The 15,312-nt window shown below is 42.1% G+C and overlaps 1 protein-coding gene across 4 annotated transcripts; it reads right to left on the reverse strand.

The window, feature by feature from the left end:
* Positions 1–707: 707 nt before the first annotated feature.
* Positions 708–11,050, reverse strand: LOC133018056 (tropomyosin alpha-1 chain-like). Of its 4 annotated transcripts, none has more exons than XM_061084342.1 (9): positions 10,754–11,041; positions 7,888–8,013; positions 3,844–3,977; positions 2,717–2,834; positions 2,562–2,632; positions 2,338–2,413; positions 1,842–1,904; positions 1,689–1,758; positions 708–1,030 (listed from the first exon to the last, which is right to left on the reverse strand). In XM_061084342.1, the coding sequence occupies exons 1-9, from the start codon at positions 10,865–10,867 to the stop codon at positions 948–950; spliced, it is 855 nt and encodes a 284-aa protein (XP_060940325.1). In that variant the 5' UTR covers positions 10,868–11,041; the 3' UTR covers positions 708–947. The 4 variants fall into 4 exon arrangements, with proteins under 4 accessions (XP_060940325.1, XP_060940326.1, XP_060940327.1 ...); XM_061084344.1 differs by lacking the exon at positions 708–1,030 and adding an exon at positions 1,407–1,509 and having other exon boundaries at positions 10,754–11,050; XM_061084343.1 differs by lacking the exons at positions 7,888–8,013; positions 10,754–11,041 and adding an exon at positions 5,209–5,533.
* Positions 11,051–15,312: the final 4,262 nt, after the last annotated feature.

Consider the following 15,312-nt stretch of genomic DNA (forward strand, 5'->3'; position numbering starts at 1 on the left):
TAAGAATACATATTGTAATTGTGCATCAGATGTATGCTAATGCTATACTTTGTATTTTTAACTCTACTACATATTGTACTGTTAAAATTGATACCCACTATTATGATAACTTCCATAACATGTTGCAGATTTACAATATTGCTTGAAGGTCCATTTTTTTCTCAAACCTTTAAACCATGAAGACTTCCCCCCCCCCCTTAGTTACTCTACTTATCCAGACTACTTAGTTATAGTCTTGTTATCTGGAGATAATTAGTTTCCATGGTTTTATTATGTCATCAATTCATGTGTGGTGTTCCTGTGTGAATAACAAACTCAAAATAAAAATTGATTGTTGTAATCATACTAGTTTATCATTTAACTCATATACACTAATAGTTGAAAGCCTTAACTGTTCACTTAAGGTTTTTTTTATATACTTTAGGCCTAATCTTTGACAGTAACTCTATAAAGTGATGTGTTGTACATTTAAATGGAGAAAAGAAGCCGATCTGTTACAGTTAAGGATCTGTAGCTTTGTATGTGAGGAGCTCACTGTCTAAGCAGAGCACTCACAAAAACACTGTGCATGTTCGTACATGTAAATAAAGGGTGAGCTGCCTCTCCTGTTACAGTTTATGGCTGCATGTTGAAACTGCGTGAGGGACACACACACACACACACTAACACACAAACACATACATAGAACTACGCACGATCACACATCGTCATTGTCATCAGCTTTATTTGTGCTCAGAGTTTGGTCTAACACAATGTCCAGCACAACGACTAAATTCAGATGGACCCAAAACCGTATTTAAAAAAAGAGAAAAGACACAAAGGAAACATAAATATATAAAAAGGGGTACAAGTGTTTAAACAGTCAGAAATAAGAGTAAAATGACAGGGAATGGATGGCATGTAGAAAATAGGCTTTTTTTAAATTGCTTGACGTCCTTGACGGCCTTTTACAAGCTGTTCAGTTCCTGCAGTGTTTGGTCCAGGACTTGTTGCATTTCTTGGTTCTCCTCTTTTGCAGATGATAGTTTCTCTGCAATAAAAAAATTAGCAGCAGATATGAAATATAACGGCTGTTAGTAGACAGGTCAGTTTATGTTAATAAGGCAACGCAAAAGCAATATCATGTGTACAACATTCAAACGTAGCCATAAATACTAACTATATATTGAAAAAACGTATAAGTGAGTTTACAGCTGAGGTACAAAGTGTATTACAACCTTACGAATTAGATGTGGAAAAGATGAGCTTAATTGAAAAGGCAGAAGACAGGATAAAATAGAAACATCTTTATTGAGCTTTACTTGAATGGAAAAGCAGGAAGGAGCCGTGAGAACAGAGGGAGAGAAGAGACAAGGTGTTTCCAATCAGGCCGAGAGATACAAAGGAAAAGTGGTTTTTCATTGTGGCCGATGCAAAGGCCGAAAAACTACAAGGTGTTCATATCATTGAGGGCATGATCCAGCTCCTCGCTGATAGCCTTGTATTTCAGCTTCTGAGTGTACAGCTCGTCTGCAGGCCGAGGGGCAGACAGAAAGCAGGCGGAGTCAGAGGAAAGGGCAGAGGTGTACAGACAACAGGAGGAAAAAGAGAGAAACAGATGAGGAAAATTAAAGATATGAACAAAGGTCGAGTGAAGAGACACTGCAGCTCATTGCAGGATAGAGAGGAAGAATTCAAATGACGTGTACCTTCTAAGTCATCTATGGTCTTTTCCAGTTTAGCCGCTGTCCTTTCTGCAAACTCTGCACGGGTTTCCGCCTTAAAGGAAAACACAGTATTAATCATCCAGATAGAGATTAGCTTCTCTCTGAGGAACTGAGTCCGAGCAGACATGAACTTACCTCCTTGAGTCTGTCGCTGAGGACTTTTATCTCCTCCTCATATTTGTCTTCTTTCTCAGAGTACTACAGAGACAGAGAAATATGGGAAGGATGTCATTTAATTGCCAAAACAATACATTCCACCTTTCCACGCTCCGCATTTAGGTTGCAGACTATATAACTCATCGTCTTTCTAAGTTTACTTTGTCTGCGTCACGATTGGAACCTGTTTTTCACCCTGAGATATAATATAATGTTTATTTTTCCAGTTCTGCTCCTCTCATGTGTGACAGAAGCTCCAGACATTGTCCTAAGCAACTGACTTGGACATTTGTTTTCTCACATACAGCCTTGTGGATAATTTCAGGAGAATATCCAGAGTTCAGTGCCTGAAGTGTCTGAGAGCAGCTTTACAGTTTGAGAGTTGAGCCACAGCTGCTGAGTGTTCTTGTGTGATGTTGTTTGAGGGTCAAGCAGCTGATAGAGTAGAACGTGAACCTTCAAACAGAGCACTCACCTTGTCAGACTGAGCCTCTAGCGATTTGAGGTTGTTGGTGACGTTCTTGAGCTCCTCTTCCAGGTCACCACATTTCCTGCACGGACAGAAAAACATGCTCCATTAATCGTGTCTGGCCCTGAATGGGTCTTAGGGTGGTTGTGTGTGTAATCTTAGTAATAACCGAATGATGCAATAAGATGCAGCAAATGTGCATATAACCTCATGGATGTGTTTGTGCTTACAGTTCTGAGATCTCTGCCCTCTCCTCTGCTCTCTCCAGCTCACCCTCCAGGATTACCAGTTTACGGGCAACCTGAAATTAAGAAGACATGAAATCAAAATGACTTCAGATTCATCACTCAACTGGAAAATGAACATGTGATCTGTGTTTTCGTACCTCCTCATATTTGCGGTCGGCCTCCTCAGCAATGTGCTTGGCCTCTTTGAGTTGCATCTCCTGGATCTCCATCTTCTCCTCGTCTTTCATGGCTCTGTTTTCAATCACCTTCATGCCTCTGAAGACGAGAGAGACACACGGCATTTAGCTTCGACTGGACCACAAGGTTCTTGACATTACTGAATCAACATGGCATCTAAGACTCTTCAAAATCTCCCTCCGCCTTGTTTCAGCCCCTAATATTGGGAAGATGCTTTGAAGCTGCCCAGACAGCTTTTTGGTATTTTTCCATTTATCTGTCCATGTGGTTCTGAGCTGTCTGAGGTCACTGTTCAACATAAGCTTTGAATTTGTGACTTCTCATGGGAAAATACATATGTTCAGAACTAACAGCTCTGCAAACGTCTGTGAAAAAAAGGTCGGACCACTTTATCGCTGGCTCGGGGTGAGAAAAGTAATTTCCCTTTAGGTCTATGGACTTTTCAGTAAAGCGTCTATATACAGGATATACAACACGTAACAGGGAGAGAAGCTAAAATTGTAAATGAACTTTAACACTTAATGGACCATGTGTCCAATGAGGTTTTACTTCCCCTCTGGAGTTTTTACTCCGCTAACACAGCAAAATTAAGTGTTTTCAAATTAAAGTTAGCATTTGTTTTAATACGACTAGTTAACTTTGAGCTGAGAAAACTTAAATTGCTACCTATTTTTTTTAGGTTAATTTTATTTTTCAGTGCACACAGTGGGACTTTCTGAATTTAAAATGGATGCTGCAGTTTTTAAACGTTATGTTCATGCATACTTTTGTTGTCCTGTGATGGTTAACATCAGCAGAGTAACAGCAATATTTCTGAAGAGCGGCGCACTTTGACGAAGACAAAATGCACATTAAAAAAAATATATATATATATATATATATATAATTTATAGCTTCCACAGCCATTAAACCATCATTTTCAAATCCTATAACTGATGGCAGGTCTATAATTTGTGGCTCCTATACCACAGATAGGTAATAATTTTCATTATGATGAGTCATTTTTTCTTTGTTGTTTGAGCTCGCTCCTCTGCTTCAGCTTCACACAGTTACGGTGAACTGGTGTGAAGCCGGCACCGGTCGTCACCTTTCGCTCTCATCTGCAGCTTTCTCTGCCTCCTCCAGTTTCTGCAGGGCTGTGGCCAGTCTCTCCTGGGCGCGGTCCAGCTCCTCCTCCACCAGCTGGATCCTGCGGTTCAGAGACGCCACATCGCCCTCGGCCTACAGCAACAAAGGTCACAGGTCAAAGGTTAGCCTGGAGCCATGCTCAAGAGGAAAACCTGCTGTTAAGGGTGGTCGGAACTGCTAATTCAAAACTGGCTCCATGATACCAAATCTTTATCCGGATGTAAAAAAAAAACTACTGGACAGATTACCTCAGAACTTGGTGGAAGACGTGGTATGGGTCAGGGGCAGCTGACAACTGAAGGCTACCGTTTGGATCTTCTAAATGCTTCGAATTGGAGGGTGAGGTGAGGGGTGTTCAGCTGCAACTTACAACTTCACCAACAGATGTCACTAAATCCTACCCACTGGTCCTTTAGTGTACTATTACATATAAATGGACTTGATCTGACTTGGGTGGTACTAGATTTCTTCTGAGTGATAGTTTTTGGTTTTAAGTCCAACAGAATGACAGTTTTAACCTGAACACAGTTACATTTCCAGTCTGTAAGATTTAGGTGAGAGGATCTATTGGCAGAAATATAAAATAATCCTAGTGATGGTTTTAAAGTAGCCCAGACTGGACAAACTAAACATCTCGTATTCAGCTGCAACATGCAACTTCACCACTAGATGTCACTAAATTCTACACGCTGAACCTTTAAATCGAGGCTCTGGACTTTTTTTTTTAATGTAAACCGAGCTAAGTTGAACATATTGTTTCTTCTCCCACCCTGTTTCCTGTGTCACTGGTATCTCACAGATGTCTGCTCTCTTCTTCCTGTGCAGAGGAGGCGGAAGGACCTCACCTCCCTGTTCTGTGTCAAAATAGCTCAGAGGGCGAGAGGAGCAGAGACAAACAGGAAGAACCTATTTCCTATAGAGAGAAAAAAGCCCAAACTTATAAAACTTTCCCAACCAACTATCCTTTAACTATCAAACAACCATTTTGAAGTGATAGAGAGGCGCTCGCTGCTTTTTCTCAGTGTTTCACTGGAAATGGGGCGTGTTGAGGTTAGATAACACACCCGAACAAAAGTATGAGAAGGAATGTGTCTGCAGTGATGCCTCAACTTCCCATGAGCCTTTCGAACGACCTCGTTTAAAACAATAAAAGATAAAACTCGATACTTTCACAACGGGGGTTCTTTTCAGAAGTTCTAAATCCTTTGTGTGACTGTTCTTTTTTTCTTGCACATTCCGCTGAATCCACATCTGGAGGAAGTGGCTATTAAGGTGTAATAAATGAATAAGGGCTCAGCTCGGGTGAAGGGTGGATTGATCTCACTTTTTCACGCTCTTTCTTCTCAGAGTCCAGCTCCCTCTGCACGTCATTGGCTCGTTCATCCGCTTCATCGATCTGCAGCTGCAGGGTCTGGATCTTCTTCTTCACGGACAACATGGTCCCGATCTGAGCTTTGTTTTTCCGAGAGAGAGAATTCCAGGAAAGACGGGATGAAGTGATGAAGCGGTCCGCCGAGTGGGACTTTGGGAAAAGTTACTGATTTGCGTCTGAAGTACAAAAAGAAGTTGCCAGATCCGAATGGAAAACGCGTTTTCCTGCTTCTCTTCTCTCCCAGGCAGGAAATCAGGGACGTGCAGGGTTGGGATGGAGGGAGGAGGGAGGGAGGGAGAGAGAGAGAGAGAGAGAGAGAGAGAGAGAGAGAGAGAGAGAGAGAGAGAGAGAGAGAGAGAGAGAGAGAGAGAGGAGTTGGGAGTTTTCAGGAAATTTATGTCGACATCCTCCAATCCTGAGGAGTCCTGACTTCAGATGACATCACAGGATTTAGGAGGGGACGGCACCGTTCCTCCACAAAAGAAGTGTGCTTGTGTGTGTGTGTGTGTGTGTGTTTGTGTGTGTGTGTGTGTGTCTCTCTGTGTGTGTGTGTGTGTAAAAGACAGAAACAAAGACTGTGTGTGTGAGAGAGAGACAGAAAGAGAAAGAAAGAGTGTGTCTGAGAGAAAGAGAGAAAGAGAGAAAGAGAGAGAGAGAGAGAGAGATAAAGGGTGTGTGTGTGTCTGTGAGAGAGAGAGAGAGAGTTGTGTGTGTGTGTGTGTGTGTATGTGTTTGTGTGTGTGTGTGTGTGTGTGTGTGTGTGTGTGTGTGTGTGTGTTTGTCTGGCCTTTTCTATTGTGGACTTATATGGCAAATCCAACGTGTTGCCCAGGCCGCATTTTTGTCCTCTGATTTGAGATCCGAGGGAGTGAGGCCTGAATCATCCGTCTGATTCAGATGCCTATGACGAAATCATGTCCACTGCATGTGTGCACAAGAAAAGAAAAGTAAAAGTGTCTGAAATCAAAAGTTCTTGATGGTTTTTTCCGAGATGGAGGTCAGGTTGAGGTGGGGGGCCGCCAGCACTCCTCTTCATCAGGGGCAGTTGACCTGCACTGGCCTGGAATGTAAATTGATCTGTCTGTTTGCAGAAAAGGCCTGAAGCCTTTGGGTGGAGACACATTTCTTCAGCGCCCCATTCTGCCTCCTCCTCCTCTTCTCCCTCCTCCTCCTCACCTTTCAGAACAAAGCCTGGTTGCTTTTTCTCTGTCTGTCCTTGTTTACCACGTACACGCCCTGTACCAGCATCCCACATCAGAAAAAGTGATGGAGCAACTTTTCGAAAAGCAGATCTGTTCAGTCATCTGTTTCAGGGGCTGGGAAAGTCCAGGTGGTGTTGACTTCAGGCGTAAACGTGCGGCTGGAGCTGGAGGCAGAAATCATTTGTCGTCTGACCTTTAATCTCTGAGGTTTTATCTCACCTTCCATCACTGGTCATCCGAGAGATAAACTGTGGGGGTGCGCTCATTTGATGCTATCTGACTTGAGCGTAACCATTATAACTGGTTAATCGATTATCAGAAAAATAAGTCAGGAAATGATCAACGGATCTTTTTAATAATGTCTAATAACTCCCTGTCTAATATGATAGAGGAAGGAGATGTTGTTTACATTTTGAATTGTTTCCATCACACAAAAGATGAGAATTGATCTTGTTATTTAGGTAAATTAACATAATAAATGAAGACGACGCTCTCTAAAGGTGATTGGTTCTTGACCATTGTTTCTGAGGTTTTACTTTAAGTCCAGATGGAGGAGGGTGTAATATCTCCACCCCAAAAAGGCCCGAGCATTGATTTCATTAGACACTGCAGTATGAGGTTCTCTGTTTGCTTAAGCTGCATTCCTGGGATTCCTGGTCGGCTACAGGCCGGCCAAGTTTTGTCTGTGCTTGAGAAATAGTTCAGTTCCAGACCTGAGTGAGCCACCAGTGTTTCTCAACACTCTCTGGGTTAGAGGACACAAACAAGTCATTTCATGATTCATTTCCGGGCTCTTGGTCGACTTCAGCAGGAGCAGGAAAGTTGTGGACACAGTTGGGTCGCAGTGTGAAAGTCGGAGTTTGCTGTGAATTGTTTCTGACATAAACATTCTCTCATACCTGAATGTGTTTAATAAACAAAAATGGGTTTTAAAGTCAATATCATTTTAAACCTTTTGCACAAAGGTCCTTTGAAGTGAGTTCTTTCATTTCTATTGTGTTGTTGAAATCACTGAACCCTTTTAAAGAATGTGTCGTTAGTTTCCTTGATTATAACTGAACAAAGAACTTTTATTTTAATGTTAATGTCACTGTTTTAATCAGTTTGCTCCATATTGTTCATCCCTCGAAGAACAGCCAAACTAAACCGTTCACATGCACTCAGACACAACCTTTTCTCATAGAGAACCTAGTAGGAGCAACACCCAATGTATTTGCAGCTAAATTCAATGATTCTCTTAACTAATTCTGTTGGGAAAGTGCTGAACCTGAATGTTCCGCTCTCACTGATCTTCAGTCAGGGAGCAGTTTAGTTCCGTCTATCTAAATTAGTTATTGATACTTCTTGAAACTGAAACGTAGACGGTTGTGGTGTTCCACTGTAATGTGGATAATGCTTGCCAGATGGCATCTTTCGTGGTTAAACTCACGTCTCCGGCCTTCTTCTCCGACATTTCCAGATTCTCCTGAGCATCCTTCAGAGCCTCCGAGTACTTGTCCAGCTCGTCGTCTGTTCCCTTCAGCTTCTTCTGCATAGCCAGCAGCTCATCCTCCAGCTGAGAGACAGTTCAAATGACACAGTTAGAAAGGAAACAGCGGTTCTGGCAAGTATGAAGGAACATTATTGTATTTTTTGTTTTATCGAAGGCTGGATTTTGATTTTGCTATTATTCTTGAGAAATTCCGGATAGGTGACGATTAGTTAGGAATGCTCTTCTGCTAATAGTTTTGGATTAGATCATAACAAGTGAAGTGGATTTGGTAAAAACCCAGAGGCACTTAGGTTCCAACCTGGGTTCTCTGGCTTATTTGTATCCTTATATGGCCGTACACATATGTTATACAACTGAGGTGGATGGAATTTGGCTGGGTGGGGGTAGTAAATAATTAATGTAGAGCAAACTTATGCAACTTTTCCCCCCAGAATAGCAGCTTCACAGTTTGTTTGATGGTTCACTGACTTGGAATAGAGAGAATGGGGCCACTCTCATTCCCACTCCTCACCCACACTCACTGTGGTGGTATGACCTCCTGGGAGAGTGTGTAACTGACCCAAAGGGCTTCAACAGCCAGAGTCAGGCCCAGCAAGTTCAAGAGTGTTGTTGAAATGTAGATGAATCAAAAAAACTTAGAAGACATTAAAACATCACTGTTAAGCTCCAATAATCAGCCAGGAAACTTTGAAATATATTCTGAAGAGAGGTTGGTGGATTTGTTACAGCCGCAGCTCTTCTGGTTCAGGAACAACATGCAACATGCAACTTAACCACTAGATGTCACTAAATTCTTCACACGGAACCTTTAAGCAAGAGTTTACAGTCATGCTTGAGGATATTTGACAGGAGAGTATTTTGACAAAGTGGTACTTCGAGCCAAATGCTAATGGCATGCTAATATGCTCACAATGCCAATGCTAACATTTTTTTTGTTAGCAGGTATAGCATGTACCATGGTCACCATATTAATCATTGCTAGTTTGGTCAAAACCCAGATATTGGACATATTAAAATGTTGACACAACAAAGTTATTACAATCATCCTCCATGGAAATCCATCCAATAGATGTTGAGACATTAAAGTCTGGACCAACTTACACTGCCATCTTTAGTGTAGCTAGTGTGGCTAATACGTTTAATAATACATCATCAGGGCATTTGAAAGAAGTTGTAAAGTAAACTGTTCATCGTGAGTTTCTGGGGGTTGTTGAGAAATAGTAATGGTGACACAATCCCTTAATTATTGCTGTATTGTCTGTTACTACTGTTCCGTGTAATGTAGTTTGGTGAATTTCCAGTTCCTTTTCGTCAGCCTAACTTTACTCTGTCGCACCAAGAATAGCAAAGAGAGCTTCTCTTCCCAGTGCGTGTGTCGCTGACATCCAAACAAACTAAAGAGCTCTACATAATCTTCTAGGATTTCATGCTGTCTGCTCCTTGTTATAGAAGACATGCTGAGGGCCCATATGTGCGGTGCCAGTGACAACTGTCACTTCATCTGCTCTCTGAGGGTATGATTAGGGCATTAGCCTCCACAGAGAGGATTCTTTCCACTTGCTTTAATGTAGATCCTGGCTTTGTCCAAGCCTCTTCAGCTCCCCAGCATTCCTCTCCCAGTGCCATGATGACGACACCACCACCCACTGTCCAATAACTGCCTCTATTTGGAAACCTCAAATATCCTCTTACGTCTCCAGCTTCTACTTTGCTTGTATCAAGTGGTGCACGTATGCTTTCATTAAGCTGGCCCTCAACATATGAAGATGCCTGAGGCTCTAGCAACGCAGTGCCAAATACGGGTGTGTAGACATTTGGAATGTATGAGGTTTTTCCTGAGATTGCACAGACTTCGATTCAAATAACGATACTGGGGAACTCGGACTACTCCAGTCAGAACAACAGCTGCTGTAGATGATGCGTTTAGACCTCTGCAGCACCATCCCTCTGGTTCACTGATGTGTCCAGCAGTCGTCACTCTGCTATTCTGTTTGCTGTCCCCTGTGGACGTCCTCCACCTTCTCATGCCCACTTCAAGACAAGGCCCCTGGGCTCAGGATCAGCTGCTCTCTGTAATTCAGCATTTGGTGCTGTAGGAAATACTTGACATTTCATTCTGAGCCCCTCTACAGTCTGCTAAAGAGTTGGGCGACTTACATTTCATTTTAGAACAAGTTATTGTTCAAATATCACTTATATGTTATTATTATATATATTAATAGCAACATTGGAGCTGTTTTCACAAAAGTATCTACCTAAATTAGATTTGGAGCAACAAGGAATCATAGATGTCAATGTAACTAATTATCAAAGTATTAAGAACATACAAATTAGATTTAAGAATACAGTTTATATACCTATATACTTGCATATTAATATGAACACTTAAATTAATTTAACTTTACAACTAATTTTGTTAATTTTAATTTGTAATTTGCTTAAATCAATTGATCAATCAATTGACAATATAATAGATATTTTGGCTACATCTTTATATTAGTAAACTGTATATTATATTAATACATTGCATTTCAGTTCCTCATTTTGTACATAGTAGGTGCATACTGTATCAAGTCCTTTTCATGTGCACTATTTTACACTTTGTATCTGTTCTTGTTTTTGCTGCTGTTGAATTTCCATGTATGGTATCAATATAATCTATATTTCCTTATGTATGAATGTCATACTTTTGATTGACTTCCCATCTAACTCCTCATTCAGTACAAGGAAAGTTTCTGCTCTGTCACTCACAATCACAATCCATCTTCCTGTGGTTTCCTATGAACCCATCATTCCCACTCACCAGCTTGCATTTATCCTCTGCTGCCTTTTTGTCCGACTCGGCCTGTTCCGCCCTGTCAATGGCGTTCTCCTTGTCCAACTTCAGCATCTGCATCTTCTTCTTGATGGCCTCCATGGCAACGGTCGGGTCTCGGGCGTCTTGCAGAAAAAAACTTTTATTTCTTCTGGGTGAGAAGCCGTTGCAGATGCTGAGAGGAGAAAGCGCTCACAGGAGCCCTCACAAAGTTAACGGGGAGGGCGAGTGGCAGATGAAGAGAGGAGGAGAGGGAGACAGAGAGGGGAGCTCAGAGCGAGGGAGCACAGGAGAGGAGGATGCAAAGTGAGAGTGGCTATCGAGCTCTATGGGATTTAAACTTGACTGGAGGTTTTGAGACAGCCCCGGTCCCCGGTGACAGCCCTCTCCCACCCTTTACCCCTTCTGCCACTCCCCGCCATGGTTACTCCACAGCTAGCTTTGCCCCCCCCCCCCTCCCCTCACTCAAGTCCACTTCTCAAAAGCTCAGTGTGATGTTTTGGTTTTGGCAATATGAAGCCTGTCTCCTTATTTGGCTCATGGCCTTTTTGTTCTGGGCCGAACCGGAGAGGAAAAGCAGATAAGAAGCAGGACACTCATCCAGAACTCAGACATCAAAAGGACATTGTTCACATTAGTAACATGAGTTAGTCGAGATTATTTTTTTTTCTTCCTCTGGTCTGCATATCTATATGCCTATGTTCTTACTGAGGAATGTTCAAATTGATGTTAATACCAGAGTTGGTTAGAAAGGACATAGTTTTCATTCTACCACGGAATGAAAAGGGGCTGCATGGAAAATGATCCAGCCAAAGAAAATTTGGGGGAAAGATCTGTCTGCGTGTGATCTACACCAGGCAGCTGGAGCGTTTCAGTCGAGCTGCTCAGACGTAAACTACAGGTCTGCTGCAATTAAGATCCTCTTAACTACTATTGGTTTGACAGACCTGTATTTAGATCCGTTCTGTAATTTGTTAGTCGCACAATATGAAAAAATGTTGTTGACGAAAAGGGTTAATTAACTTATTCCAGGAAAGTGGAAAGTAGGTTATTTGTGGTTTAGACTCTTTTATTTTGCCCTTCCTATGATGTACAGTCTCTTTTAAGTTTAAAATGTTTCCACATGAAAGTTTGAATTAGAAACCAAATGGCAAGCAAAGCAAACGAGAAAGAAAAGGAAATCTAACTCTTAATATTGGTGGGCAGTGTGAAAACTGAAATAGATGGGATGGTATTGTGTGTGTGTGTGTGTGTGTGTGTGTGTGTGTGTGTGTGTGTGTGTGTGTGTGTGTGTGTGTGTGTGTGTGTGTGTGTGTGTGTGTGTGTGTGTGTGTCTGTGTGCACGCGTGTACTATAATGACATCAACGCTGATGGACCTGTGTGCTTTCTCTCAGCTCCACTGTGCCAGCTGCCCCAGCTAAAAATAAAGATTACAAGGAAAGTCAAAGAAAGGTGAGGCGTACAGCGGCCGTTCAAGTGACATCTGAAGATAAACTCTGACAGATGCATCTTGGATTTTTCATGTTGTGTTGCGACGACCCGGTTGTTGTTATTCCTGTTGCAGACATTATCTTTCTGGTTGGTGTCTTGTGTGGCACAGAGAACGATGTCCAGGATGAGTGAATTTAAACCAAACCTGAACCTGTTTGCTTGCAGGTGCTTCGACTTTGAGGAGCGTGATGCTGCTGTTTCCATGAAAACCATGATTCTTCAAAAGACCTCCTTTCTGAGAAAAGAACATTTGAAAGCAAAAGAATGGATTTCAAATCAATCATTGGATTATGTGAGACATTTACAGTGACAACCCTGATGATGCTTTTCAGTAAACCTTAGTAGACTGCAAGTGTTGCCTTTAATGACACAGGGAAACTGGAGCCTTTTTTGGCACAACTGTGTGAAAGTGTTGGCAGATTTATCGCTGCACAAACTCAGGGTTTAACTAACGTTTATACATCATGACCTGCAATGATAAGAGCACTGACTCGGGGCCTTATTCGGTCTGTCAGGCTGCTCGCTGCACATGTTGATACTTCGATATTATTCTGATAAAATAAGGTAATAAATATTGATTTTGGAGGCGTCTCATACAAATCTCGTAATTGATGGCTTGTCCTGGTGGTGTAGTAAGTCAGAGCTGGCTGTGCAGGGAGCAGAGCTGATGGTTTGGAGCAGAGCCAGGAGAGAAGAACGAGGAGCGTAAGGAGAGAGGAGGTGAGGGAGAGAAATCAGAACCCTCCCACAGGAAACCGAGCTAAACTCTTCTTCTCCTTGTATGGTAAAAACTCCCCGAAAAGCCACAGGATCGCCTTGGGAGTAGACTCAAAGTCCTGCTAAGTATAAATCACAAAGCTATGGGAATAGTGTAACAGATTAGAGTGTATATGAATGAAGAACACTGACTGGGAGACTTTTAGCAGCTCTCTATGTCATGCGAGTGAAATGTAAACACGGATATCACAGTAAAGGCTGTACACGTCACAATAGAAATGTTGCATTTAGTGCAGTGATCAACCAAAGGAAATAATTATATGAACAAGTATGATTGCAAAAGTTTACTTTGGCAGCGTACGCAGCAACACCTGTGTGTTTATGATGAGTCAGAGTGTCAGTGAGACAAGCCCAGTCGTCAACCTACTCAAACACGTCTGCCTTCTGTACAAACACGTCCATCAACTACACAACTCCATCCAGTGAATCCCAAACACCAATGCTGACTATGGACGTAGCATCCTGTTATATTTGGCCGTGTAACTCAGTCCAGTTGTATCTCGGACTCCTGACAATGTCTAGGCTCCATCTTACCAGCCAAGGGATCAGAGATCTGTCACTTTGACGAAGCACAGTTGTCTCGTACAAGCCCGGCGCTGAAAGGCTTTTCACACCAAGAGGAGGGGAGAGGAGCACAGGGATGGTCGTCTGCAGACCTGAGATTTCTCTTAATGGGGCGCCATTAAGGAGGGGATCATACGTCCAACATCCATGAAGAGTCAATCATTCCTTGTTTATTCAAATTCTCACGTTGACTGTTAGTATTGTTAGTTTGTGACTATTCAGAGGCCAATCACATTTCAAAGAGGCCTGCCCCTTTTCACCATCCGTCACTGCTTCACATCCTCATCGCTGTGTCACAATACTCACCTGCTTGTGTTGCTGTACACGAGCATGCTAATGATTACAGGCTTAATGCTAAGCCCGTACCAACTCAATAATTACTCTACTAGCTTTGTGTAGCATAATACACTGACACATTAATAAGAGATATATTTTTAGATCCGAGCAGCAGGGATTCTTCTACTTAAGTTTCGGGGTCTTGTTGACTCTGATGAAGTCATTATTTGTTGCTCGGCTGCCGTTTAGGTTTCCGCACATCAGGGGTCACAGTCGGTGAGATGATGCAGTTTGGACCGCGACTGCATTCATGACAGTGAAATCACAACTTATATAAAGATCGGCACACTAATTTTCACTGTTGGACGATAGTAGTAGAAATACATCGTGAGTAGCTGATTCAAGGTAAGTGAGGATGTGAAAGCCTGTTGATAGTGGACTTCACTAGATGTATGCTGACACATACCTACTGTAACATTGTTGTGTGCTTTTCATCTATGTGGCTTCTTTTAAATTGTTTGATAAAGGTCTTAACTTAGGTCTAGTTATTTGTTTTAAAGCTATAATGTTAGTATAGTGTGGAACAGTGGGTGGCACAGTGTGATGATTAGCACTGTTTGAGTCCTGCCATCTTCCTTTATGCTTGGTCTCCCTGTATTTGTTTAGGTTTTCTCCAGGTACTTCAGCTTCATTCCCACAGTCCGAAGACATGCAGATTCACATTACGTTAATACGAGACACTAACTTGACTGTGTAAATATGATTGAATGGTTGTTTATCTTTGTATGTTGACCCTGTGATTCGCTGGCAACCTGTCCAGGGTGTAACCTGATGGGCTCCGACTTCCCCCTCGAAGTATAACTGGTATGGATGCTGGGTGGATAACACATGTATGCACCAGTTTGCTGTGGCAGAATTGCCATAGTCCATGGGTTTGGAATAAGAAGTACATATGGGTGTAATGACACACTGAGTTTGTTTAGTTTAGCTTTACTCCCAGTCTGTTTGAGAGTGATGGTAAGACACACATCACAACACTGTGCTAAAAAGTCACATAAAAAGGGTCACGGGAAGGAAACATGATTTAAATAAAATGCATGGATGACAATGATTAAAATTAACTTTCTTCTTCTACTGAGTAAGGATTTTCTAACTTGATAATTTCCTGTAATTTGTAGTCATCAGTAAATGCTTATTCATCACATACTGTCATATTTAATCATATCTTTAATCATAATTTCCTATCTGAGCCGCTCCCTCTCACTCTTGCAGTATGGTGCTATCTTGTGGTGATCATCAGGTTGCAGGAGCAGCAGATGCCACACGTTACTTGTGTTGTGCAGATCATTCACTTCTCCAGTAGAGGAAGCTACAGGAACAAAGACAGAGATGATGACACGAAAGAAGAAGACGAACACAACTTAGAAACCATGAGATA

Source organism: Limanda limanda, chromosome 13 (genome assembly GCF_963576545.1).
Source record: "Limanda limanda chromosome 13, fLimLim1.1, whole genome shotgun sequence".
NCBI lineage: Eukaryota > Metazoa > Chordata > Actinopteri > Pleuronectiformes > Pleuronectidae > Limanda > Limanda limanda.

Bases quoted from the DNA above. Each gene is read 5' to 3' on its own strand.
- LOC133018056 (XM_061084342.1), bottom strand. From the start codon at position 10,867: ATGGAGGCCATCAAGAAGAAGATGCAGATGCTGAAGTTGGACAAGGAG. The intron at 3,978-7,887 runs GTGAGTTTAACC...TTGTTGCTGTAG, and splicing joins CGGAGAAGAAGGCCGGAGAC to GCCGAGGGCGATGTGGCGTC. The intron at 2,835-3,843 runs GTGACGACCGGT...TCTCGTCTTCAG, and splicing joins GCTGCAGATGAGAGCGAAAG to AGGCATGAAGGTGATTGAAA.